The sequence below is a fragment of the Rhinolophus ferrumequinum genome, chromosome 8 (assembly GCF_004115265.2).
Source record: "Rhinolophus ferrumequinum isolate MPI-CBG mRhiFer1 chromosome 8, mRhiFer1_v1.p, whole genome shotgun sequence".
Taxonomy (NCBI): domain Eukaryota; kingdom Metazoa; phylum Chordata; class Mammalia; order Chiroptera; family Rhinolophidae; genus Rhinolophus; species Rhinolophus ferrumequinum.
In genome coordinates, this window is record NC_046291.1 from 65,052,456 (window position 1) to 65,077,761 (window position 25,306).

General features: G+C 36.5%; 1 protein-coding gene across 3 annotated transcripts in view; it reads right to left on the bottom strand.

Moving 5' to 3' along the window:
- GPD2 (glycerol-3-phosphate dehydrogenase 2) overlaps positions 1-25,306 on the bottom strand; it is a 134,133-nt gene that overhangs the window by 31,905 nt on the left and 76,922 nt on the right. For all 3 annotated transcript variants that reach the window (XM_033112236.1, XM_033112235.1, XM_033112234.1), the window contains exons 7-8: positions 3,854-4,018; positions 2,649-2,793 (exon numbers count right to left, since the gene is read on the bottom strand). In XM_033112236.1, coding sequence (XP_032968127.1) covers positions 2,649-2,793; positions 3,854-4,018 — 310 coding nt within the window. The remainder of the gene's footprint in view (positions 1-2,648; positions 2,794-3,853; positions 4,019-25,306) is intronic.

Below are 25,306 nucleotides of genomic sequence, written 5' to 3' on the forward strand. Positions count from 1 at the left end.
ATGACCTCTTTTATATAAAAATTTTAAAAGGATATACATTTGAGAAAGTATGAACATAAATTTTATAAAAGGACTCCGAGGGAAGTGTTATTGAGTTATCTAGGCAGTAAAATGAAGAGTCATATTTTGTTTTCCTGTTTTGATTTCTCTATACTTAACAATTCCCTCATGGGTGTTATACTACATTTTCAATTAAAAAAAAAAGCAATAATCTCAGTTTGGGCAAGTTAACACAAAAAAAGTTAGTAGTACTCATTCAAAAAATATTTACCAGTCACTATTATGGACCAGACACTACTGGGAGCTAGGGACATAGTGGTCAACTAAACAGATAAAAAGTAATCAAAGGCTCATTGTCAAAATGTATACAAATTAGGTACTATCAGGAGATAAGGAACCAGACGCTGAAAGAAGCAGCTTGCCAAGGTCACACAATTAGCAAAGGTAAAGGGATGAACAAATCCAGAAAATTCACACCAAGGCATCACCTTAAAATGTACTCTCCATACTGTCTCCTGTCTATGCACCCTGAAAGAGCAGAATGTCTTCCCTTTTTAATGATGGGCAAACTAAGATTCACAGAATAAAATAGTGCCAAACTATGTCATTATTAAGTGACAAAATTAACATAGGGAATAAGTGTCCTCTGAAATCATGCAACAGTAGTGAAGATAACACAAAACACAATACGTGAGAAAATATGCTGAATCTAGTACAATCTAAACAAATATTAAGGATTATGATAGTGTGTCTTTTGTTTAGGTAGTTTATCTGTACTCTAAGAGATGTTAAAAAAACAAGTCCTTCCAAAACACTTATAAACTAGCTGGCCTTGCATATTTTTAATCCAAGAATATAAATGTATATAATTTTGTCTGGAACTATTGTTGAAAACTTCTCTATATACAAGAAACATTTGCATATATATACTTCTCTCCTCTTCATTTGAACTAAACTTCTGGTTAGCAGTTTTTAAAACTCTATTAAGCACCACTGCATAAATTTTTATTAACACTAGAAGCACCTTGGTTTCTCCAGTCCTAAGTACGTAAAAATACTAGCAACCATTAACCAATTACACATAGACATTTAGAAAATGAGAAAGAAACATTGGAAGTTGGTGGATAAAAAATTATCTTTAGTATTTTTCTTAGTAGAAGTGTACTTGATACAAATTGGGTGCATCCTGGACTCTGCTGGAATATTTAGTTACTGGAAAATTGATAATAAGGTAACAGCATCTATTACATAGCAGGACAGCATTCTAGGAGAATGCAGATATTAAACAAAATATCATAGATCTGGACATCTATTATTAATAATGCAAAATATTAAAGGATTTATATGTCTTTTGTGAAAAAATAGAAGTGATAACTTGCATCCAAAATATAAAACCTAGAAATCATTACCTGTAACCCATAATTGCATTACCTAGAGATAATCACCATTAGTATTTAACATATTTCCTTTTAGTTTTTTCTTTACATACTTGTATAATATTGAGATCATATTACACATACAATCTTGTGTCCTCCATTCTAAACTGTCATTGTTTAGATTGTTTGGATCATTAGTGTTTGCCTAGGACATTAAAATTATTTACAATTATAATTTTAGTGACTAGGTAATATCCCCTCATTCAGATACACTGTAATTTAGTTATCTCTTCTCCTAAGGTTAGGAACTGAACTGGTTTCTAATGTTTCTCAGCTACAAATAATGCGATAATGAATACCATGAACATAAGTCATTATTTCATACAGAATTAAGAGTCTGCCTATTAGATTTACCACATATGGAAATAAAAATGGTATACAAATTCCATACTCTTAGCATGGTCACATGAATTTTTCCACAGATATTTTGAAATGTAGTTTAGGGGTAAGCATTATTAATTCCTTAGCTAGAACCATATAAATGTTTCCTTTTAAATTTATTAAAAACTTCAAACACATAAAAATCGAATAGTTTAATGTACCCCTCACCCAACTTAAATGATTTTCAGTTAATAGATATTGTTATTTCATCTCTATCCCTACCCATTACTCTATTTGATTATCTTTGTTAATATGCTAGATTAAAAATTATACCTGATTTCCACTTACTATCATATTTTTCAAAATGTATTTCAAAAGTTATGAATATAAGAATACCTGAGTGCTCCTCATTTTCAGATTCTTCACAAGCAAATTTGGGTGTTTTATAAAATTAACTTTTTAATCAAAATGTCCTTTTTGGAAATTGTTGCAAAATTAATTTTTACTGTTTTAATGAATATCCAGAAACACTAAAGCTTGATCTCTGAAGCTGAGTTACATTGAAGAAAGTACAAAAAAAATAGATGCCAAATCTTTATTCCTAGAGAAGAGTATTGCCATAAAAACTAAGAAATTCCCAAGTCTGGTTTATATTTTATGTTTTGGATGAGTTCCTTTACTTACTTCTCCTCGTTTTTTTGTTTGGTTTTGTTTTAGTTTCTTTTTTAATTATAGTTGACATAGAATATTATTAGTTTCCGGTGTACAACATAGTGAGTATACATATTTCTCCTCATCTATTATTACGAAAGGTGTGCTAGGAGAATAGATATAGACAATCTCTGAGGCCCTCCTTCTCTGGCAACAGTCACCGAGTTGGAATACAGTTACCTGTAATAACCAGGCATCACAATGTGCACACCAGCACTCGGCTGGCAGATAGCTGTGGCGTTCTTATCATCCATTTTGCGCACAGTGTCTGTGAAAGGTCCCGTGGCATTGATAACACATTTTGCTCTCACATCAAATTCCTGCCCTGTGAAAGAAAGCAGCATCAATCACACACCACATTTGTTTCTCTGCTCACTGGTGCTTTGGATTATTAATTCATCTATTAACTTAACCTATGCGAAGTATACTGTATACCACACTAAGTGACATGAGCAGCTAGAGTTATTGAAAAGTCACACAAAAGGTTCCCGTCTGAGTAAATTTACCCCAAACAAGTCCATACTGGGAAGGTGGAGGGGGAGAGAAAACAGGCCACTTTTTCATTTCAGCTCTCAGTTATTTTGCAAAATGCCCAGCATCAAAGGGCCAAATATGAAGAAAGTGGGATGAGTAAATGAGCTGCTTTCTCCTTAAAATTCAAGTGTGTAAAGTGTTGCCGTGAGACAATACAGAGGGTGCCAAAAAAATGTATATACATTTTAAGAAAGGAAAAAACTATATTAAAATTACACTGATGGTAACCACTTTGAGCACCTCTTGTAAAGTCAAACGTGACTTGTATTCATCTTTTGTTATTGGTATATATTGCGTATTACAATTTTAATACAGTTTTTTTCCTTTCTTAAAACGTGTATACTTTTTTTGGCACCCTCTGTATATTTCACCTTGCTGGTTTTGTTCAGGGAAACAATGTAATTTTTCAACTCTGCCTACATGGCCACAGACCATGTAGAATGAAATGATAATCTAACCCAAGTTAAAGTGATTGACTTGAACGACATGTAAATGCACTGCCTATGTCGCCTAAATGATACTTTGAAACTTGGGCACATTTATTTGATTTTATTAATAACATGTTGCTGTAAAGAAAATGAAATGCATTCACAGCTATGGGGATTTTCTGAGCTTTTTTATTATTATTATCCTTATCATTATTATTATTTAATACAAAGGGGAAAATTGCCAAGTCCCACACGGGAAAATTTTCACATTAAACCAGTCATTGTTGACAAGAAGGAATATAATTAAGATGATTCTGAAATCTGGCTTAGATAAAAGAGACGTGACAGAAAAATTATAATTCAGTCATCAGCTAGGCAGGGCAAGATGCTGAGAAGTACCTCCCTGCTGGAGCCCTGGCGTACCTGTGAGCACATCCTTGCACCGTGCACCGCTCACATGCTCCTTCCCTGTCTGCGGGTCTGTCTTCTTCAGCAAGCTCATGACCTCCATGTAATTGGCCGTGGCAGCCCCATACCTGGCAGCAGTGAGCGCAATGGCAACATTCATCCGAGCGTCGTTGTGCTGTCCTGCAGTAGGGAAAGCAGCATAGGAGGGACATGAGTCATCTCGAGCCACAGACTGGTGGTACAGAAGTGTGTCACAACAGATATGTCACATCTGTCCCTGTCACCCGGAATAGAAGTGATGGCTGGTCAGCTCGAGAGGGCATGATTTAAAAACACATGGTCATTCTCAGTCGGGCATTTTACCTGCCACTTCCGCAAGTGCACTTTTGTAGCGCAAAACAAACAAACAAAAATGAGAAGAAAAATACCCCTTTCTTACAGAGCCTGTATCAAGTATCTGAAAGTTAAGCAATAAGTAATTATTCTCTCAGTTTGGGAACATATGTATATGTCAGATTTCTCTAATACAGAGAAACCGTATGCATTCTGAATTCAAAACTTCAGAATATTTGACACCCCAACTGGTGTTGATTAACAATTTTTATGAGTTATGTGCTCTATCTAATATTCAAAATCAAGAGCTTAATCTTCCACAGAGAATCTCTTAGTATTCTACAAAAGGATTTTTCTTGGTTTGAATTTTGATCAAAGCTCCTTAAAATGTAACATTTTTTTTAACTGCACATAAAAGGTAAGAAATTAAGCAGGGCAAAATTTAATTACAGAACAATTCCTACCTGCATTGTTAAAGATTTATTGCTGAAAAAATCCTAGTTAAAGAAAACTAAGGCGGAGGAGAAGGGGGGAAAGATGATTAATCACTTTAAAATAGTGGCATCACTAGAGACTTTTTCTATTTATTATTGCCAGTGGAGTTAACGCTGACCAGGAAGAATTACTCTACATTGCCGGGGCCAGGTTCTCTGTGCCCTGAATAATTAATTACCCAGGGCTAGATGTATTGAAGCAGGGTTCAGATTCCCACACATTGGGATCAGTTCTATCAAGATAATACTGATAAAGGGATGAATTGGTAATGAATATTGTTGTTGATTTATGTTGCCAGCATACCAAACATGTAGTATAAATGGTTTATGTAAAGTTTCTTCCTTGTGATTCAGTCTGTGCAGGACCAGAAGCACTATACAGGTAATCTGTTCCAGCTAAAAGGGCAACGTTATAAAGAGAGAATCAATGGCTGAAGATGCTGCCGCCCCTCCCTACAAACATCTTCGTCTAAAACCGCCGAACTGATACAATCAGCCAACAACCTTTCCCTCAAAATTAAATCCTCTATCAAGAGAAGAATGCACATTAAACTTCAACATGCAGGATGAAGTTATTTGATGCAAAAATTAATAGAAGGAAAGTAGAAGAAAGGAAACAACAGCAGTGGCTGAGCTAGAAGTGGGAAGAAGGGTAGCATTTCTATCAGTTTCACCTCAGCATGAGCCTAAAGTTGCTATTAAAATAGTCAGTAGGTATATTTAAAGTTAACTTTAAGAAACTAACTTTTATTAATGTAGGGCTCCTTGCTAAATTGGAGTATGCTCCACAAAGTTAAATGAGTCCAAAGAAACTGAACAAAAAATCCCATTACAGATCTCTTTAGAGATTACACATCTACACTGAAAAGGGCACCCATCCCATGCAGTCTTTCTAGTAGATTTATGTACCTAACAATACAACACCTTACAGGTAAACACAAAAACTCCAAGTCATATTTGTATGGTAGACAAATTCTCATCCATCCAGGTGTGACCTGGTTTACACATAGGACATGTCTCTGGAAAGCTATGTATAAATGAACTATTTTAAATCCTACTGATATGAAGTCACTGTTCAAATGAACCAGGCAGAAATCCCATTTATTACATCACAGACTCCTTTGTAAAGTCCTATAGCTAGTAATCTAATAAAGTCATATGTCTAATAATAACATCAAGTATATCATCTGGTAATAAAAATCGAAACTTTGAAAATACAAAATCTTTCTTTTCATACCTTTTTAACATAAAATCTCATTAAACAGCACTGGTATAGTTCATCATGCTCTGTTAACTCTTATACTAAGAAATGCTTCCCTAGTTGGCTTCTAAATCCCAATACTTCTGAAGGTAAACAAGATCAACCTTAAGTTAAAAGTGAGGTGGAAATAAATTCCTTTGGTCATAATTTTGCACGTTGGCCCTGATACCCAGCAGCACCTGCTTTGACTCGAGTCAGGTATGTCACTAATTTATGAAGGCCCTCACCTGCCACAATTCTACTCCCATTATTCTCACTATCGAGGACTGTCAAATTATTTGCAACTCCCTGAACATCCATGTCATTTCACATCTTTTTACTTTTGCCCACACTCATTCTTCTGGCTGGAATACCACGGTGGAAGCTCTGAACCAGCCCTATTCGTCTCGCATGGTCAGGTTCACACATCTCTCCAGGAAGTCTCCCCTTGTCTGCATCCCTCCAAGGCAAAGTTGTTCACTCCTTCTTCTGAGTCAACATAATATCTTTACACACTATTTTTATCGTCTTTATGCTATTATATTCATCCATGTATCCATTGACTTATAAAAATAGTAAGCTTTGGTTATGAGTCAGGCACTGCGACAAATGCAGGGAACACAACGGTGAGAAAGATACAGGGTCTTTCTGAACCTCTGTTCTCATACAACTTACATTCCATTGTAATTACGTACGATTCCCACATCTCCTCATTCAACTCGTGGGAAAGCAGGAAGCCTTCCTTGCTCATCTTTTATTTTCCCTTGTTAATACCAAGCGCAGGAATCCAGTAAGTGTTAGGTGTAGCCCAATTCCATAAGATTATTTATAATCTCAGCTATGCAGCCTTAAATTTTATTTAATCTTTTCATAATTTTATATATACTTTATAAACCTTTATAGTCTTTATAGATTTACAGTCTTATCCCCATCTATGAAATGGAATGCTTTGTCTCGTGTTAAAGAAATTTCAGACACCAGTAAGTTGGTAGCAAGAAATTTAAGGGGGGGGGCAGTGAAATCCCAGAAATGTGTAAAATCTGAACTTAAACCCAAACTAGTCCTTATATTTAAGTTGAGTAAGTGGAATGGCAGGGAAATGGTTATGAATGATTTCCTCAAGACTCATCCCACAAGTTTTCCCTTGCTCTGCAGGGGAAAGCAAAGAGAGTTATTATAAACTCCTAGCAATTGAGGAGTAAATAAGTTGTCTTTCTTCTCGGCCCAGGAGCGCACACCTCCACCCAGCAGTTCCCTTCTTTGCAGATATTCAGCTTACTTCATTTACCTCCTTAGATTCACAGGAGACCTCCCCCCTCGCAACACATTAAATTCACCCTTTACCCTGAGACACCCAGATGCTCGCAGTGTATGCTTCCTGGGATAAGTGGTATATTTTCACTATTCTTGACTAAATTCCTCCCAGCCCCCTTTCCTGACATTTTGCAAGGTAGCTGTATGCCTCCTGTAATTTTATTTCTGGAGAAAAAAGTTTTTGACAACACTGCATGTCATTGGAATGCAATACAATAATCTTAACTCCCCCATCCAATTGATCTGCTTATTAAGTTTGGATTTTCAAATCTGTTTCCTTTGAGCCCAGCAACATGATACTATTCACTAATCAGCGAATAGCTTTACATTGGCACTTACACAGGACCCAGACGGTGACGGTGAAAATCTGTTTCCTACTCTTCTCCTTTTGCACTTGCAATCTCACATATGTGCACATACTGAACTTAACAACTCATATGAGAGGAAGCAAATGAGAGGTGGAACTATAACTGTTTTCCCTTGTTTGGAAAAACAAAATGTTAAATCAACCCACTGAAAAGAATGTAGGTCAGTGATAGTGGAGAAGGATTTTGCCTGAATCCTCAATGGCCTTGCATATGGGATAGTGAGAGATATTATAAGTGAAAAATATTTTAGGATGTAATCATAGACTAGGCCTCAAATATAAATATTTTGGAGACACAACAATATTGCTCTCCTCAGAGGGTTTCAGAGTTTGGCAACTAAGTTAACATGCAAAATAGCTGAAAAAAAGAAAAATAATCATTGAGTGTGTAAACGGTACGAAAAATGAGTAAATATGAAAAACACCCTCGGTAACAAATTACCTGGCGTTTTCCCGGTCCTTCGGATCTAAAACTCTTTGATGCTGTGAAATTCTATATACAGTCTTCATTTAATACAGCATACTTTTAAATGCCATTTACAGTCCACAGACCTATTTATATGGACCCAGGAATTCATATAGAAAGTCTAACTGTTAGAAAAAAATAGTTCTCAATTAAAATAACACCTGTCCATAATTTCATCGTCAATTAAAATTGCCAGTGTTGAAATGTTGAGAATATTTCCTCCATCTCCCTGTGCCCGGACCCTACTTCTAGAATGGAAGAAAGGGATGCTTAAAAGAAAGAATACTTCCCTAAAGATTTAATCCCATTTCTAACAAAATGCACAGGGCATGTTTCACTGTCTCAGACTGACAGTGTCACAATGACCTCTCAGAAAGCTTCTCCTTAGCAGTCAGGCAAAGATAATTCAAAGGCTAATAACCTACCAAACTCAAGCTGATTTAATATAATCATTATATTTAAATTTTCCCTGTCTGATGGGAAGAGTGCAGATAGAGGTAGAGTAGAAAACGTATGTGTGTGTGTGTGTGTATGTGTACGTGTGTGTGCACATGTATGTGTGATTACTAAATTCTAGTTTAAGTACAGATGATGAATAAATTTAAAAAAGAAAACTCAAAATGCGAACATATTTTTCATGGTAAATTGTGATGACAGTGTAATTTCCCAAAGTAAATTTTCTATAAAAGGAATTATTTGTGTGGGGAGAGGCGGGGACCAGGGAGACGCATGAAGCAAGTTAGGAAAAATGCACCTTACAAGACAGAGTGGAAGATGGCTCTGGACTTGGAATGACTGGGTCACGAGTTTTGAGTACTTATATGGGAATCAGTGTCCCATGAAAGGAGAGGAGTTGGGTGGCACCTGAAATTATACAATGAATATAATGGCTCATCTTCAATGGCTACTACCCTTTTCAAGATTTCACTTCAGTGCTTTCTTCATTTCTGGTTTCTCTGATTTTGGCCCAACATGTCTAAAAAGAGAAAGGCCAAAAGACAGGGGCTTTATAAAGTACATCAGGAAAATGAAATCAGAAATCACATTCTTCCATTAGATCTAGAATTACAATGAAATCATGATTTCATTAGCCTTTATAGGCTGTGGTATATTGCAAAAATTGTCCAATTCTCTGCCCCTCCCTGTATCCATGCCCTTTGTCATGTGTCTTCGGTGTCCTCTCCCACTCTGGACTCAGCCATGTGAAATAGTTTTGGTCAATGGAATGTCAGTAGATGTGAAAAGAAAAAAAAAAAAGGAGGCTCTGCCAACGCCATGAAGAGGACACTCCCATGCCAGCGTGCTGGTACCAGGAGGACGACGAGAGGCATATGGCAAGTTGCCCCAGTCATCCCAGCTAAGGCCATCTGACAGTCAGTACTTCCAAACATGAGTACAAGTTCAGCGGAGACCAGAAGAATCTCGGAGTCAAACCTAGACAGGCTCAGAGGAACCTGACCACTCCAATGCATGAGCAATAAATCCTAATTGTTTTTACGCTACTGAGGTTTTATGGTTGTTTGTTGTGTGGAATTGTGGCAACAGATAATTTATATAGGCAATGTAACCAATTTTCTAATAAAGTTAGTCCCAACTTAAAAACAGGTTTTATCTTCAAAACTGCATTCTAAGATGGCTATTTAGAACATAACTCATTTTCCTATAGAAATGCTGTAAATGCATAGTGGTGAGGTGATTAGTTTGTGCCCCAAGAGCTACTGCCTGCATAGGGTACATGAATACGGGAATGTGTAACGATTCCAACTGCCTCGATGCCCACCGCTCCCTCCCACTGACCTTAAATCTCCAGGCTGACCCCAGTGTCCACCTTCAGATACAGCTCAGCTCTTTCACACTTCTGGCTTTTTGCTCACATTGTTCCTACTCCGTGCAACATCTTACCCTACCTGATAAACTATTCACCTTTTCCTCTTTCCTTCCTGAAACCTTCCCTGACTCCTCCCAGACACAACAACCTTCTCTCCTCGGAGCTTTCCATGGTACTTTGTACATACACTTATTACAGCACAAATTATTTTCTAAACATTTGCATTCAACACTCATTTACTGAGCAAACATGTTCTCAGTGCTTTTAATATGCCAGGGAGCGTGCTAAGAACTGGGCTTACAGCAGACATCCACCTAGTCCCAGTTCCAGGCCTAGGGAACTTTGGTTCTAATAATATGTTCCTAAAAGAATAGAGTGCATCTTACTCAAGTTTGTTATCCCATAGCATTTACTACCATTCAAATATTTGTTGAACAGGTGAATGAGTTAATGTACATGATTATAGAACATAATTACAGGTCAGAGATTGCTCAAATAAAGGAAATGTGCTCAAAGCTTAGAAATTCTAGGAACAATCTCCAGCCCCTCAGCCCTACCCCAGCTACAGTGGTGGTCTCCACTGAACCAAGGGACTACTATCTCTCTACCTAGCTACCCAGCAGACAATGGGAACAGGATGTCTTCTATCACAAAATTTCTGGCGAAAACACAAGCAAAAGGAAAACGCCAGGGACGAAGTTAAAGCACGCGTGTGATGTATGATTAGGACAGCAAGTGGCATATCCCTTTAACATGTATTGACTGAGTCCATATTGTGAGCCAGGTCTAACCTTAAATACTAGGGTTCCACTGAGTAGGGAGAATAAGGCCACCCTGATCTCTGCTCTACGGAACTACCTTCTAATGGGGACGACAGATGAAATCAACCAAAATAAATTAATAAGATGATTACAAATCGCAATAATGACAATAAAAGAAAGGAAAAACAGGCAGCAGGGAGAGCAACTCCCTGGGGCGGGGGTTATATTTTAGACAGGGCAGTTAGGGAAAGCGGTCAAGATTAGCAAGAAGTAGAGAAAACGCAGAGAAGGCAATTAAGTCCTAACAGCAAGACCACCTCCTATAAACTATAATCACTGCTAATCTGCAATTATATCCAAAGCTTATATGAAGCATAAACTACCAGAAATGCGACTATGGTATTAGCATGACACAATTTGATTAAATACTGCCTGCAAAGTGATTTTTGTTTCATTCATACTTTATTAAACTATATTTTATATACACTTATCAGGAATTGAGTTTATAAATCTTCCTGGATGAATGCACATTTTTTGCAGGAAATGTCTTCTAATATACACTGGTGAAACTCAAAATAAAAGCATAATATTCAAAGTTTATGAATTGGAGTAATTTGCTGTCACTTACCCATACTACAGTTCTCAAGAAGGGACACCTGTTAGCACTGAGCATGTAATCATTTTTATTATTCAATACAAAGGTACAATTAAATACAGGCCCAGGATGTGACCTGCATCATAATTCTGCCCAGCCTTTCTCTTCACAATATCGTTTTCATTATCGTAGGCCTTTTGTTCCTTTATGATTCTTTTGTCTCTCCCTAAGTTCTCGAATAAGCTATTTACAATCTGAATAATTAGCAATCAGCGTGGATCTGTGCTCTTTGGCCCCATGTAAACGAAACATTGTAAAGTGCCTTAACATGACATATTTAAGTACATAAAGTTTCTATACCCTTAGGACTCCCCTTTCTTGAAAAAGTTTTTAATGAATCTAATGCACAGGTAAGTTTTCTACTTTTCAGATACTTAGGAATCTAGCTGGAGCTGAACAAAAAAATAAAACCACATTTAAACTGCAAACAACAGAATGCTTTGGGTATTCATTAGCTCTATCTGTGCAAAAACAGTTCTGTGCATCAGTTTGTAGTGAAGGTCCCTCACCACCATACCTACCCAGGACAATTAATTCCCTCTCTAGCATAAACCAAAAACAGGTTTTTATACTTTTAAGGAAGAAAAGGGTGAAAGGAGCAATGTGGCAAAAGTAAATTAAAATGAAGTTTAAAAGTCAGGAAGCAAGATACATTATAGAGACTCTATTATAGACCATACAACTGTGTGGCTTAAAGCCATAAGTAGTGTTCCTTGGTTGTTTGTGAAATGCACTAAAGTCACTGATAAGCCATCTTAGAATGTCTAGCTTTGAGGGTAAAGGTCTCTCTTTACTGAGGTCTGCAGTCTAGAACACATGGTGTCTTCACCCAAGATAACTGCAAATGCTTGAGACTTATTTCTTATACAGTATTTATTTTTAAACACCTACTATGTGCCAGGCATTGAGGTAAGTATCACTGTGTGGAGCAGAAATTAAAACAGATTGGCCCAGCTGCCCCAGGACTCTGAGATACAGAGTAAGTTTATAGTCTAACTTGGAAAAGTGACAAGTTCCAAAAAGTCTCTCCATTTCTTAGCACATTTCCTTTCTTTTACCTCCGCAGTTTTCCTAAAATATCACTGAACATAGTGTTCCAGACACATCTTCTTTTCTGTCATTGTAACATGGAAGGAAGATTTGCAAGCTTCTTTCATAGGAGTATGTGCTGAAGTTCAAGTCCCATCCCTGCCAACTGTGAAACCTCAAGCTAGTTGCTTCATCTAAGGTTCTTTTCACTCACATCTACAAGGGAGGGGAATGATAATGGGATTGATGTAAAGTGAGGACTGAGTGAGACAGGTAATGTATGTTATAATAGTCCTCCATAAAGGTTAACTATTATTATTAAAAGGTAAAAGCAAATATGAGAAAGTCAAAGCTGCTTTATCCCTTAATTAAAAGATATGGCTACTGCCTAAAATATTTTAAAAATAAAAACAAAAAAGTCCTGCATATTCTCCAGTTCTAAAGAGTTTATTGCTCATCAAAGTAGCAAAGTTTTCCTGAACTTGCCTGTAACAACAGTCTCTAATCTCTATACTTCAGGAGTACTCTTTGCTGTTTTTGTTTCTCTTTCTATCTCTCTTCCCTTTTTATCACTGACAAGCAAGGTATTCTTTTGTGAGTCACAAGGAATAGGACGACAGGGGAATCGTTTTCCATCCAGAGGAAAATAGTGTTAATAAGATAACAGAGTGTTTCAAAATATTACAATTACCACATCTTAATCTAGGGGACTTAATTTTCTCTTAAAAAATAGGAAGCTTCTGCCAGGTTTTACAAAGAAAATCAACACTTGCCACAAATTGGGAAAAGTCAAAAGACCCGAGTTCTAATCCCCTCAACCAGCCACTAACTGGGTGTGTTTCTGTCATAGATAACTGTCTGAGTTTTGTTTGGTTTTGCTTCCCAGCCTCTAACCCCCTTTCGCCCCATCACATAAGCCTTACAGAAAGGTGGAGTCGGCCCCTCCCGCAGGAAAGAAAGCAGCCCACTGGGACAGAGGCCTCTAATCTGGGCCCACCAATCGGGTGCTCTCAACACACACATCAATCTGGAGCTAGTAACCCAGAGAACCGGATGTGGAGAATCCAATCTGAAGGTGGAGGCAAGACAGCAGCAGCACTATCCCCTTTCTAGGGGATGCTGCAGTGGCAGAGATGTCAGCAGTGGAGGCAGAACAAGATGCAATGCGCAGTCACCAGCATTAAAGCCTTCAACGTACAGGTTCTGGGACAGGATTTCGCCTATGGCTTTGGTTACTGCGAATCAGTTTTGGTCCTTTATCTTTCAAGCTTTGTCTTCAGCTTTCCCAGTGTTTCTGCCTGTTGCTCAATGTCCTCTCAAAAAGTTCTTTTCTCCTTCAGTCAGCCAGGTTTGTCTTTTGCTTGAGACTAAAACCTGGGCAAGTCCCGATCCCTGTGCCTCAGTTTCCTTATTGCTCAAACCACAGAGTGGAACTTTATGATCTCTCAGGTTCCTTCCAGTTCTACCAATTTTAGAAGCTGCAATCACAAAATTTCAGATAAACTAACCAAGAACTTAAGAATATAATTCTATAACAAAGTAAAAGAAGTGTTTGAATAGGAAACTAATCCACCTTTCATAAAAGGACTGGCAAAAATAAGTGAATCCTTTCACTTACACAGAACCACCTTCAATCCTCTTTTCCTCATTTGTGTGTGAGTACATGCACACAACTTTTTACAGACCTGCTGGAATGGCTCAACCTGCCCCAGGGGTGATTCTGAGTGTGAGCTACATAATAAATACATGGCACCGTGTGCTAAGGACCAGCTGGGGAATTCTAAGTGGAAGCAGCCTTTTGAGAACCTTTATCTGTTGCAGGGCCAGTCCTGTATCTTATCAAATTTCTCTCTCTAATCACAGGAAGATTCCACACCTTATCAAACTGTTATCACATCAGCCTGACCAGAGCCCAATGTCCTGATTGTCTGAAAAGAATGTGTACTATCGCATTAACATGAAAAGCAGGCTAAGTCTCTACCACCCAGGGAGAGCACTGGGCTTGGAGACTCAGGACACCTGAGTTCAGAACAGTGTGACACATCCCTTTACCCATCAGAGTCTGTTCTTCACCCACAAAGTCGGGTTTACACCTACTTCTCTGCCAATCTTCTAGGGCCGCTGAAATAAACAGATTAGAGCATTTGTGGAGATAGTTTTGCTGCCAACACCACCATTTATTTCAATAAAAATCTATTATTGTTAACGAAGATTTCCTTCTACTAAATTTACCTTCCCTCTCTTTTTGTTTGCGATAATCTTTCATTAGTTACCCAAATCATAGTCATTCCTCTGTTATCAGAATATGTCTTAGTGACTCCGATTCAATGTTTATTGAGGAACTTTATTTGGCGCTTGACACTTTAAAAGAGAAAGAAAATAAGAATGTAAAATCCCTTTTTAACTGCAAAACAAAACCTTCAGGCTCACTTGACAAACATATCTTTAACGGATGCTGTTTCAGATTCTAGGAGGAACATCTACTTGCTTCTCCTGAAATGTGACGTTTACTAAGCAAAATCCTGGTCTTAATTTGGTTATTCAAATTAAGGTTTGCGCTACTGGATTGTTTTTTTAACAGCAATCATGAGTCATCTGGTCCACATAGATGTTTTGTTTCTCATAGGAATTAATAAATTAGGGGCAGGAACTTAATTCCACCCATCCCAACCATCACTGCCATGGATTTATCTCCAATAAGGACAATATGCCTGGCATGTAGGAAGATGCTAAACTATTCGTTGTCTATAGTAATCAATTTATAATTCAACATTCTGTGAGTTTGGCTAGTGTCCATCAAGTTAGCACAGCCTAATCACCCTGAGAGAAACGAAAAAATAGATATTCTGAACCTTTACAGCCAAGAGCATGTGCTGAGGCAGAAGACTGAGGTACAAACGGTGTGAGAATCAACTGAACAAGGCCCTTCCTTTAGTATCACTACCTACCTCCTAACAGCTGGTAGAATGTCTGATATCTCTCAAATAAAAAGAAAGTTTATACACAATATAGTTATGAATGAAATTGTGTCAATATTGCAGCCACATACATCAAATACTATGCCAGATGCTCTAGCCATATTTTTAAAGCCAATACATTTGTTCTTCTGGAAAGATGAACACAAAGGAGAAAAACAGACTAGCTATAAGAAAAATGATCTTCTACTTCGAAAAATTATCTTGAGATGTAAGTTGCTGATGACTCCATATGACTATCCATACTTTTCAAAAGACTACAAAAATAAATTAGATAACTGAATTCTATTATCTACTTTGAAAATGCACGTTTCTAAATAAAAGAAGCAGTCCATTGCCTGACACATACACAGAAAAATTTTTGCTCTAAACTTCAATGATACTTCAATTTCTAGCTGGCCAACTGTATCTCATGTAAAATTTGAATATGGACAATGTACCGCATGATATTGAAAACTATTTTTAATTTAGTTGAATGTTATAATAATAGCATGGTAGCTATAAAGTATATTGTTGAACAATATAAAGACTAGTCCCTATCAGGTAAGTATGTTTTAAAATGTGGTATGTGTAGGGAAAAAGCATACTTTTTCTGTAAAGGCCATACAAACTCAACTCTGCTGTTGGCCTTACCTAATGAGCATGAATGTGTTCCAATAAAACTTTTTATGGACACTAACACTTACATTTTATATAATTTCATGCTACAAAATTTAACCATTTAAAAATGTAAAAATCATTCTCAGCATACAAACTCAGAGGCAGGTAGGGATTTCACCTCTGCTCTAAGAAGGAAAAAAAAATATGAGAAGGAAAGAGGGAAAGGGAGGAACTATATCAAATAAGAATACCCATGAATTGATCATTGTTATAGCTAGAAATGGAACATTTGGGTTCAAAATCCTATTCTAATTTTGTGTATGCTTGCACATTTTGATGATAAGTTAAAATTTTATAACTCAATGAGGGGAATCCTTTCACAATGTATACATAAATCAAATCACCACACTGTACATTTTAAATATCTTATTTTATTTGTCAATTATACTTCACTAAAGCTGGGGAGTTGTTAAAAATTTTTAAAGGGAAAGAGAAAGGAAAGGAAAGAGGAAGGAAGTAAAGGGAAGGAGGGAGGCAGGTAGAGAGGGAGGGAAAGAGGAAAGATTATTTTTGCTGCCACCACCACCATATGCTGACGGGGGCTTCAAATAATAAATCTATCATGACCTTGGTTCAGGTGAAGTTGTGTTTAACCTGAAATGTGTTGTCCACATTTTCACATCAACATAAAGCAAATATTTTTTTCAGAATTTCCCCTCTGGGGGGAATATAACTGACTATATATCTAATCAATGTACCCCGTACTTGAGAAAGACATTTCCAATATTGTAGAGAATTTGATTCAAATCTGTACTCGATAAATATGCAAGAGCTTAAAAATGATATGATAAAATAAATAGGCTACAAACACATTTCTGATAAACTCTTACACAAATTAAAATTAACAGTACCATTAAAACAGCTATTTTACCAAAAAGGTTTCAATGAACATCAAAAAAATGTTTCCTTTGTGTCTGAAATACTGGGGCACAGTAATATGCAGCAAGACTCAAATGTGAAAAACAAACAAACAAAAGCTTACCACACCCTCACACTTCTAATCATTTCCTATAATATATATATGTGTATATATATATATACATATACATATATACACACACACACACATATATATATATATATAATAAATTTAGATATTATACAATGCCACATCAAAACATTAGTTTTACTTTCAACTTTTAAATACTAGGCTGGGACATATGACTATTACGGATATTTTCACTCTTGTAGTATCATGAAAAGTAAAAAGAATCAAATACCATGTATCAGTAAGTTAGTTTCTTGCCATTCTCAGTGTTCCTGGAAATGCTAGTCAGTGGTCACTGTCAAATAAAGATCCTGTTAGTTCCTGTCTGAGAGAGTCAAGGTACCCTCACCCACTTATAATTATTGACAACCTTCAACAAGCAGGCTCAGCCCTAAGCAGTCCCTGAGTAATCCGGATGGTACTGGGCAATATATAAGGGGTCCTATCCCTTCAGAATTAGAATCTGCCCACAAACTGTTATCTGCCTGCAGGGAACCCCTAGACAAGGAAATCCCTGATGTTTACCAGGCTGCAGTCTTGCCCGCCATGTACACCAAGCATCAGAGTCTCTACCCAATATCTGCTTTGCACGCTATGGTCCTACTTGGATTAGAACTCTGCTCTTAGCTTGCTTGGCCAGAGCTGCCATTCTGCCGTAGCTCTTCCCTCAGGGACTGGCCTCTCTCTCTCTATTTCAAAAAAGATGCCTAGTGTCCTCTGTAGACTACTCTGTTTCTCCCAAAGAATTCTCAAGATGGTTTCATGCACTTCACCCCACGGATCATCACTTCACTGAGAAAATGGCTTCCCCACTCAGACCCACCACCATCAGGAGTACAAAGATTGCCAAGTTAGCTGAAACGGGTGGTTTGGACTGCTCACAGCCATGACAGATACTGAGTCTGCCTGTTCCTGGTTCACTTCTCTTGTTTTATCAAATCGCCTTGGGAGAACCCTGCTCTCGAAAGTTGTTGAAGGGTGTCCATATTTTAAGGACAAGAAACATCTTAGCAGACAGAGCCAAGATTCAGTGCTGCCACATACAGAGCTATCTATAAAAGTAGATTTTGTGAAATTCTTACTGCCTAAAGACAGTAAGAAAAAGAGTCACTTATCTAACTCTTTATCCAGACCACAGTTCAGTATAAAAATTCAAAGCCAATTTTACTGTATAAGTTTTTAATTCATCTAGTCACAAATAAAAACTTTATATGTAAAAAAATGTTGAATTCTAATTAAAAACTTAAGCCTAAGAATCAAAGATTCAACAGACTGTAACAGTCTATTCACCTTAAGGAGAGGACAAAATCATAATATATTACTCCATTAAAAAATAACTTGAAATACAGCATATTAGTCTTCAACTTAACACACGTTTCAAACTTCCAAGGAGCACTGCACAAACACGCTTTTGTAAAACAACCTCACAGCACTTTGATGTGACCGTATGTTCATTGAAAGGAAGTATTACTACTTACATACATAAGGTACATAATGAATTCAGTGTGTGTCTAGAGTTGGCTAATGCCATTAAAGCACATGCCAAAAGCACAGACTATAAATCAAAATGTGATTTGTCAAAGTAAGATCTTAATATGATACAGGTTAGAAATAAATAAATAAACCACTAACGTTCTGATATGGGATTAGCGAGGAGAGCTAAGCCCAAACTGTGACCAGGGTGAAGCTGACATCTCTTTGTTCTATCTATAGCGTTGGCTATTCCTCTTTCTTCCACCTGGATAAGAACAAAATTAGCATGCACCAGGCATTCTTCACTCCTCCAAGGATTTATATCTCTCATGCCGTTTTAAAGACTGATATTCTTTCCAAAATGTTGACATAAACCAGTTGGGCAATTACAGATTGTTTAAAAGCCCACTTACTGAAGTTTTTAAAAATCTAGATTTTTCTTAAATACAAAAATTTGTAAAACATTTGACATTAGTTTATTAATTCACTTCCAAATTGAGGAATATTTAACAAAAGACTAGAAAGAGCAGACATAAATAAAAAGGCCAAGCCACAAAGACAACAATCAAAAACATAAGAAAATATAGCTAGTGGATACTGGAGTTGTCCAGGAAATGTGAGCAAAGACATAAATACTGTTCCATGTCATATACCTTCTCTTTCCTATGTTTTCACCTCTCTCTCAGCCTGGGCTCCTCCAAATTGGCATAAAATCTCATCCCAAACACTTCTCATTAATCCCCCAAACATGTTCCCTAGATCCTGAGTTCCCTGCATCAAAGGCTGTTTTCATTCACTGGATGCCCACTTCCTGACTTCACCTGGATATACTACTCATTCTTAAAATTCAGCAAAGTATTACTTACTTAAGGAAGCTTTTCTAGATCCCCTCACACCCACTTTTATATACCTCTCACAGAACTTCTCACATGGTTCTGCAAATCACTGGTCTGCTAGTCTGTATCCACCAACAGCCAAAAAGCTTTATAGGGAAAGGAAACATTTAGAATTATTCTCTGTATCTCCAAGACCTATCACCTTACCTACACAGGTGGTGCTAATATATGGTTTCTGAACAGATAAATAAAATTGCTCGTCATATTTTTAAAAAACCTAAGAATACTATCTTATCTAGAACGATAGGAATCTACACATTATTTCACCTTGCTATTCAAAATGTTGCTTCCATTACAGTCATTGCAAATGTCCCAAGACTAATACATAAAGGTCAATCTTGAAGAATCGAGTACAGAATTAAAGAAAAACTTAGAAAATATTTATAGTCTATCCAGGTGAAACAATAATATAACATACACCTAGCCCTATAGTAGGTGCTCTTCGACTCAGAAAGTATGTCAACATTCAGTCAACTTCTTCCAAAGAACCATACCTCAGGAAGTTCTGCAGTCTTTACACGGAAACTGTTTCTGCACATCCTGGGACTTTTCCCAAACTCCTGGAGGGCAGATTTATCAAAACCAACGAGGAGTGATAAGATCCAAAACTGAAGCCCTACTGACAGAATCAGATTAAAAAACTGGATGGCGAAATGCAGGCCAGGAACGAAGCCGTGTAATTTGGAGAGCAGCAGAAACAGCAGCAGAAACAGCAGCAGAAATTAAGATAAGGAAAATAGTCTGAAATGTGTAGCTCAACGTATACATACTGAGGGAAGAGTACCTACTCAAAATCTGATGCCGGGGCCACAGGGCAGGGGAGGGGAAAGTTCGGTCACAGACAACCACCCGGCAGACAGAAGACCCTCAATGACACCTAGAGGCTGTCTGCGGCTTGCTGAAAGGAGATACTTAACCAAAAAAGGGGAGAAGATTCAGACACATAGTTTCCAAATGAAAATGATTGGGGTAAATCAGTTCTATTTACATTTGAGGTGAGGTGGGGAGAAGAGAAGGACCAATTTGCTACAAAAAAAGAAGAAAAAAAACAGACATACTTGAATGGACAAATATGGTTTTCTCTCTTTATTCATACTTAAGGATCATGAAGATACCAGTTTATCCACAAGTGTAATGAAAAAAGGAAATATACAAGAGGATAGAGGGAAAATGTAAACATATATATTAATCTTACTTTACACAATATATATTTCTTATAACTAGCAAGTACTGCTATTTACTTTCAAAAATGCTGTTTGAAGAGACAACTGTTGAAAAAGATAATATGAATGTACTGTATTCCCTTAAGGGGGTGAGAGTGGTGAATTTGCTCAATTTGTAAATCCTGTGTTCAGAACACCTTTTTAATGATCATGTATTTACACCCCTCCTTTTTTTCTTTTCTTTTCTTTTCTTTCTTTTTTTTTTAACTAAAACAGACTTGAATTAACTACTGAGGGAGAGAGAGAGAGAAAGAGAGAGAGAGGAGATCGCTCTCTGGAGCCCCATCTCAAATCTCTTTCAGTCAGACTTACATATAGTCAGACTTTGTTCTCTGGAAGGGGAAGTAAAACTGCATGAATCACCAAGTGCATTCATTATTGTATTCATCAGGTTAATATTGGAATTTAAAACTCCTGGGAAATATGAACTTTCTGGTTTACAGAGGCTTTGGTATTACCTATCCCAAGTTAATTCAGAGTTATATATTAATCATCTTTGACATAAAGGCCTAAAGTACAAGTTATTTGATTTTGTTCTTAATCTGATAGTTGCTCATCTAATTATTGTGTTCATTTTATCCTTTTCTGCTCAAAAGACTTATTCTTCTGAATAGACAGAAAATTATATATTGGTAATAGTTTTCCAGTGAATGCAAAAATACCTATTTGGTTTTGGATAGTAAAGGAGCAGTAGTTATATAACTTGTTTGGGAAGTCAGTTATATATGTGTGTGTTTAATATGCAGAGCTGAATTTTTTTTTAAAGCAGGTGTGTGTGGTTCACTTTTTCTGTGGGCAGACATAATGATCTAAGCAGTGTTTTATTAATCTAAAGTGTGATAAGAGTAAGTATTAATAGTAATAATGAAACCAGTTCACATTCTAAAATAGTAGCCTATTTGGCTCAAGAGAATATAACTTACCAAGGTGTTAGGTTTATTTATAAGAACTATGTACTAATGACTTTTTTTTCAGTCTTCCTCTATTACATTACCAGGGCTTGGTTGTAGAATTAGTAGTTGAAACTGAAGGGTGGGGCTTTTTCATTGAAGAGATGTTTTTTATTACTGTTATTTCTTATGAGGTTAGACACCAGCCTGGCTTCCCATTACACTAAGAAAGCTGTTGTCTTGTGTGCAGAACAACTCCAAATGGATTTGAGTATCGTTTTTTCCCCCCTCTGTTTCTTCTTTTTCCTAAACATTTATCTGGGAAAGACTCTTGATACCCTTGAAAAATGCCACAAAACATGCTAGAGTGGGTAGATCAGTGGGCACCTAGGGATTCTACCAACAAATACGTCCTACAATAAAGTAGCAAGAAAATCAGTACCTAAAGACAAATCATTACAGCTTTTTATTTCCTAGTTCCCCATATTCGAATGGCAAATATTTCTCCCCCCTCAAATGTTTCCTATGAGATCATATTTCTGAAAGAAAATTACTTTGAGACAAATGCATTGGATAGTTACTTTAAGCCTGAATATGCAGCATATTTAAACATGGTTTATATTTCTTGGTCATATGTTTTTCTCATGTCTCTAAAATAAACGTAGAAAATCCCTCAAACATTTAAATCTTTACTGGAAACTGTAATTAATTAGTTTCATGTCTAAATTTTCTAAATGTATCGTTAATATAAAAATTAAATTTTACTAAGAAGTATATAATTTCATGTATTAATATAAAACAGAGCTATGTATTAAAAATACTATAATTAACATGAGCACTTAGTCTGACTAAGCAGACTGGCATTCAACACAAGCAGATGACATGAACTAGGTTTTAGCAAATTTAAAGAAATCAGAGCATATTTTACATAATGATAAAATCATGCATTTGCGACTCACAGCCTAATTTTAACGTCTCTATACAGATAAAACTAGTGGATGTGCTATTGTTTTGTCCAAAGAAAGAAAATAAGATTTCATTTTCATTTATAAAAACAAAAATAACTTGAAAATGTGGTTTATGGAAGGCTAAAGCTATACCAATGGATATATTTTGATCTAAGCAGCTAACATAGCTATAAAATTTAATTCTATGGAATTAGGGTCTTGGATGCTTTTTAAATTCATCTTTTCAAAATTTTATGGTTCTTTACACTACTATGGAATGAGATACCCACTATATTAGGTGGAAAAAAATCAAGCCACTACTATTATCTAAGAAATGGTAAGGGGAGCAAACACAGGTGTACATATAATATACACACATGCATATATATGCACACATACAATGAAAGGATATACAAAAATTCTATTTAAAAAAAAAAAGCCCTTATGCTTAAGGATAAGGAGGGAATAGGGTCGAGGGAACAGGGAGAGAAGCTAGCCTTATTTGAATAGTTTTTGGTTCTTACTTTGAAACTCTGTATTTTACATAATTATTAACAAAAGCACAGCTTTAACAAATATAAACCCTTAATGATCTAAAGCAAAATTAAATTGATTTGTTTTATTGAGTTGGTGCCATAACCACACTGATAGAAACTTTGTCAAGTAGCTTTAAAAGACAGTAATCTGTCTACATGTACTCTAAAAATGACAACAAAAATGCAACAAAAAACCTTAAAATGGTTTCAGTGATAATATTTTTAGATATGACTGATGAGCTTAAATAAAAGCCACATACTCCTGTATTTGAAGTGGAATTATGTCTAAGAATTCTTCATGTTTTTATTTTTTAACAAAATATTTCTCTTTATTCTTTCTACTGAAAGGCTTGGAAATAATGACCAGTCAGTGGTAATGAACATTCATAGCAAATAGATTATGGTCTCTAATTACCATTTCCCACAGGAAGGACTCAAAGCTTACTGGAGAAATGGTTGCTTCCAGGTCTAGGGTAAGAAAGTTTCAGGAAGAGCCTGGAATAACTTGTCACAGCAGATAACACAGAAGTCATCGTGGACCATTGACAGCACATCAAAAGGGCTCAAGAGCCAACTTGAGGAGGTGCCCATATGCCAGTGATAGGATGATTTGAACACCAATAACTCTAATGAACTGGCACACATCAAATATATTTAAAGTCATGAGTTTAGTTGACAATCCAAAAAAATTCTCATCACATTTGAAGGATACTAGAATACCATCTTATTATTTTTGAAAACTAGTAAGTAATGGAAAGAATCAAATATTTATGCAGACATTTTATACAAAAAAAATGTAACTAAAGGTAGGCAAAGAGTTGATATAAATTATAAGTAATCCAACAAATAAATGAAGAAGGAAAGACAACGTTAAGAAAGTACCATTTTGTAACCTCTTAACCTCTAATGAAATACTGTAATTGATTTAGGCAATGATTATAATGATGGATTTTTTTTAAAAGATGCAAACAGACTTGTGATGGAAATTCATAACACCGCCTTGAAAGTATTTGTGACAAAACAATTCGATTAACACTCCTTGTAGCTAGTCACCAAAGATGTCCCACCTCTCCCCAATAAACCCTGCTTCCGGTTTTTCTTATTTTTGTAATGCCCAACCCCTAAAGCTGTGCTGCCCCGTGATTCATTTTAATTAACAGAATGTGGTACAAGTGACACTGTGTGACTTCCAAGGCTAGGTCAGAAGAAGACTTGCATTAAGCCTTGGAACACTCAGTGGGGTAAGCCAGCTACCACATAAAAAGTCTGACTATGTAAAATTCCAACCTAGCCAGGTGGAAAAGCCCCAGTGAGAAAGAGATGTGGGGCCAGTCCCCAGCTGTTCCAGCCTTCTCAGCCCAGGAGCCAATCATGTAAGTAAGAAAGCTTTCAGAAGACCCCAGCTTCAGCTACCATCTCACTGTAACTATAGGAGGGATCCCAAGTGAGAAACACCCAGCTGAGCTTATCCATCCTCAGAACTGTGAGAGAATGTCTATTGGTGTTTGAAGCCACTAAGTTTGAGTGTTGTGTCTTACGCAGCAACAGGTTAATGGGACAAGCCTAAGGACCAGTGTGTAGGAAATACAAATGACCTGGTAAACGAAACCACGAGGAAGCAAGGGAAGGAAGGGGAAACCTACAAGTTAAAAAGAATGAATTGACATACATGAAGCTTAACTAGGTTCTTGTTTATGGGTTGAATTTTTTAATCAGGAGCTGATTAAGGTTATGAAACTTAATAACCTTAGGGGACATGTGCACATTACCAGATATCTGATATTAAGAAATTACTGCAAAATATTTTAGGTGTGGCTGTATTTGAAAGAAAAGTCCTTAACTTTAAAGATACAAACTAAAATATTCATGGATGAAATATATGGAGGGCAGTGGGGAGTAGACAGAGTATGGATGAAGTTAAGCCATGAGTTTATAAATGTTGAAACTGGAAGTTCATTTTATTATTTTCATTACTTTTGCATGTACCTGAAATTTCCCTTATAAAAATATATATACTTTGCTGAACAATTTGGCTGTTTTTCGTTAAAGTGTGTGACAGACTTAAAACCTAATGACAGCTGAAAGACGCCATGATATTATAATCTATATTTTGTAAAACTCTTTCTTTTTAGTCAAGAAAAAAAAGACTTTCACATCCCCACATGTCCAAACTATTGATCCAAATATTTAGCTTTGATTCCCCTTCCACTTTAAAATAGGGGTCATACTATCCTATCCAGGCACACATACTGAGCTGGGTCAAGATAATTCATGTGGAAAAAAAATGTTTGAAAACCATACTCTGCTACACAAATATAAAACACTGCTGGAAGGAGGGACCATATGTTTAGCACAATAGTTGGCATATATGCAGTGAACTCTCCCAAAACCTA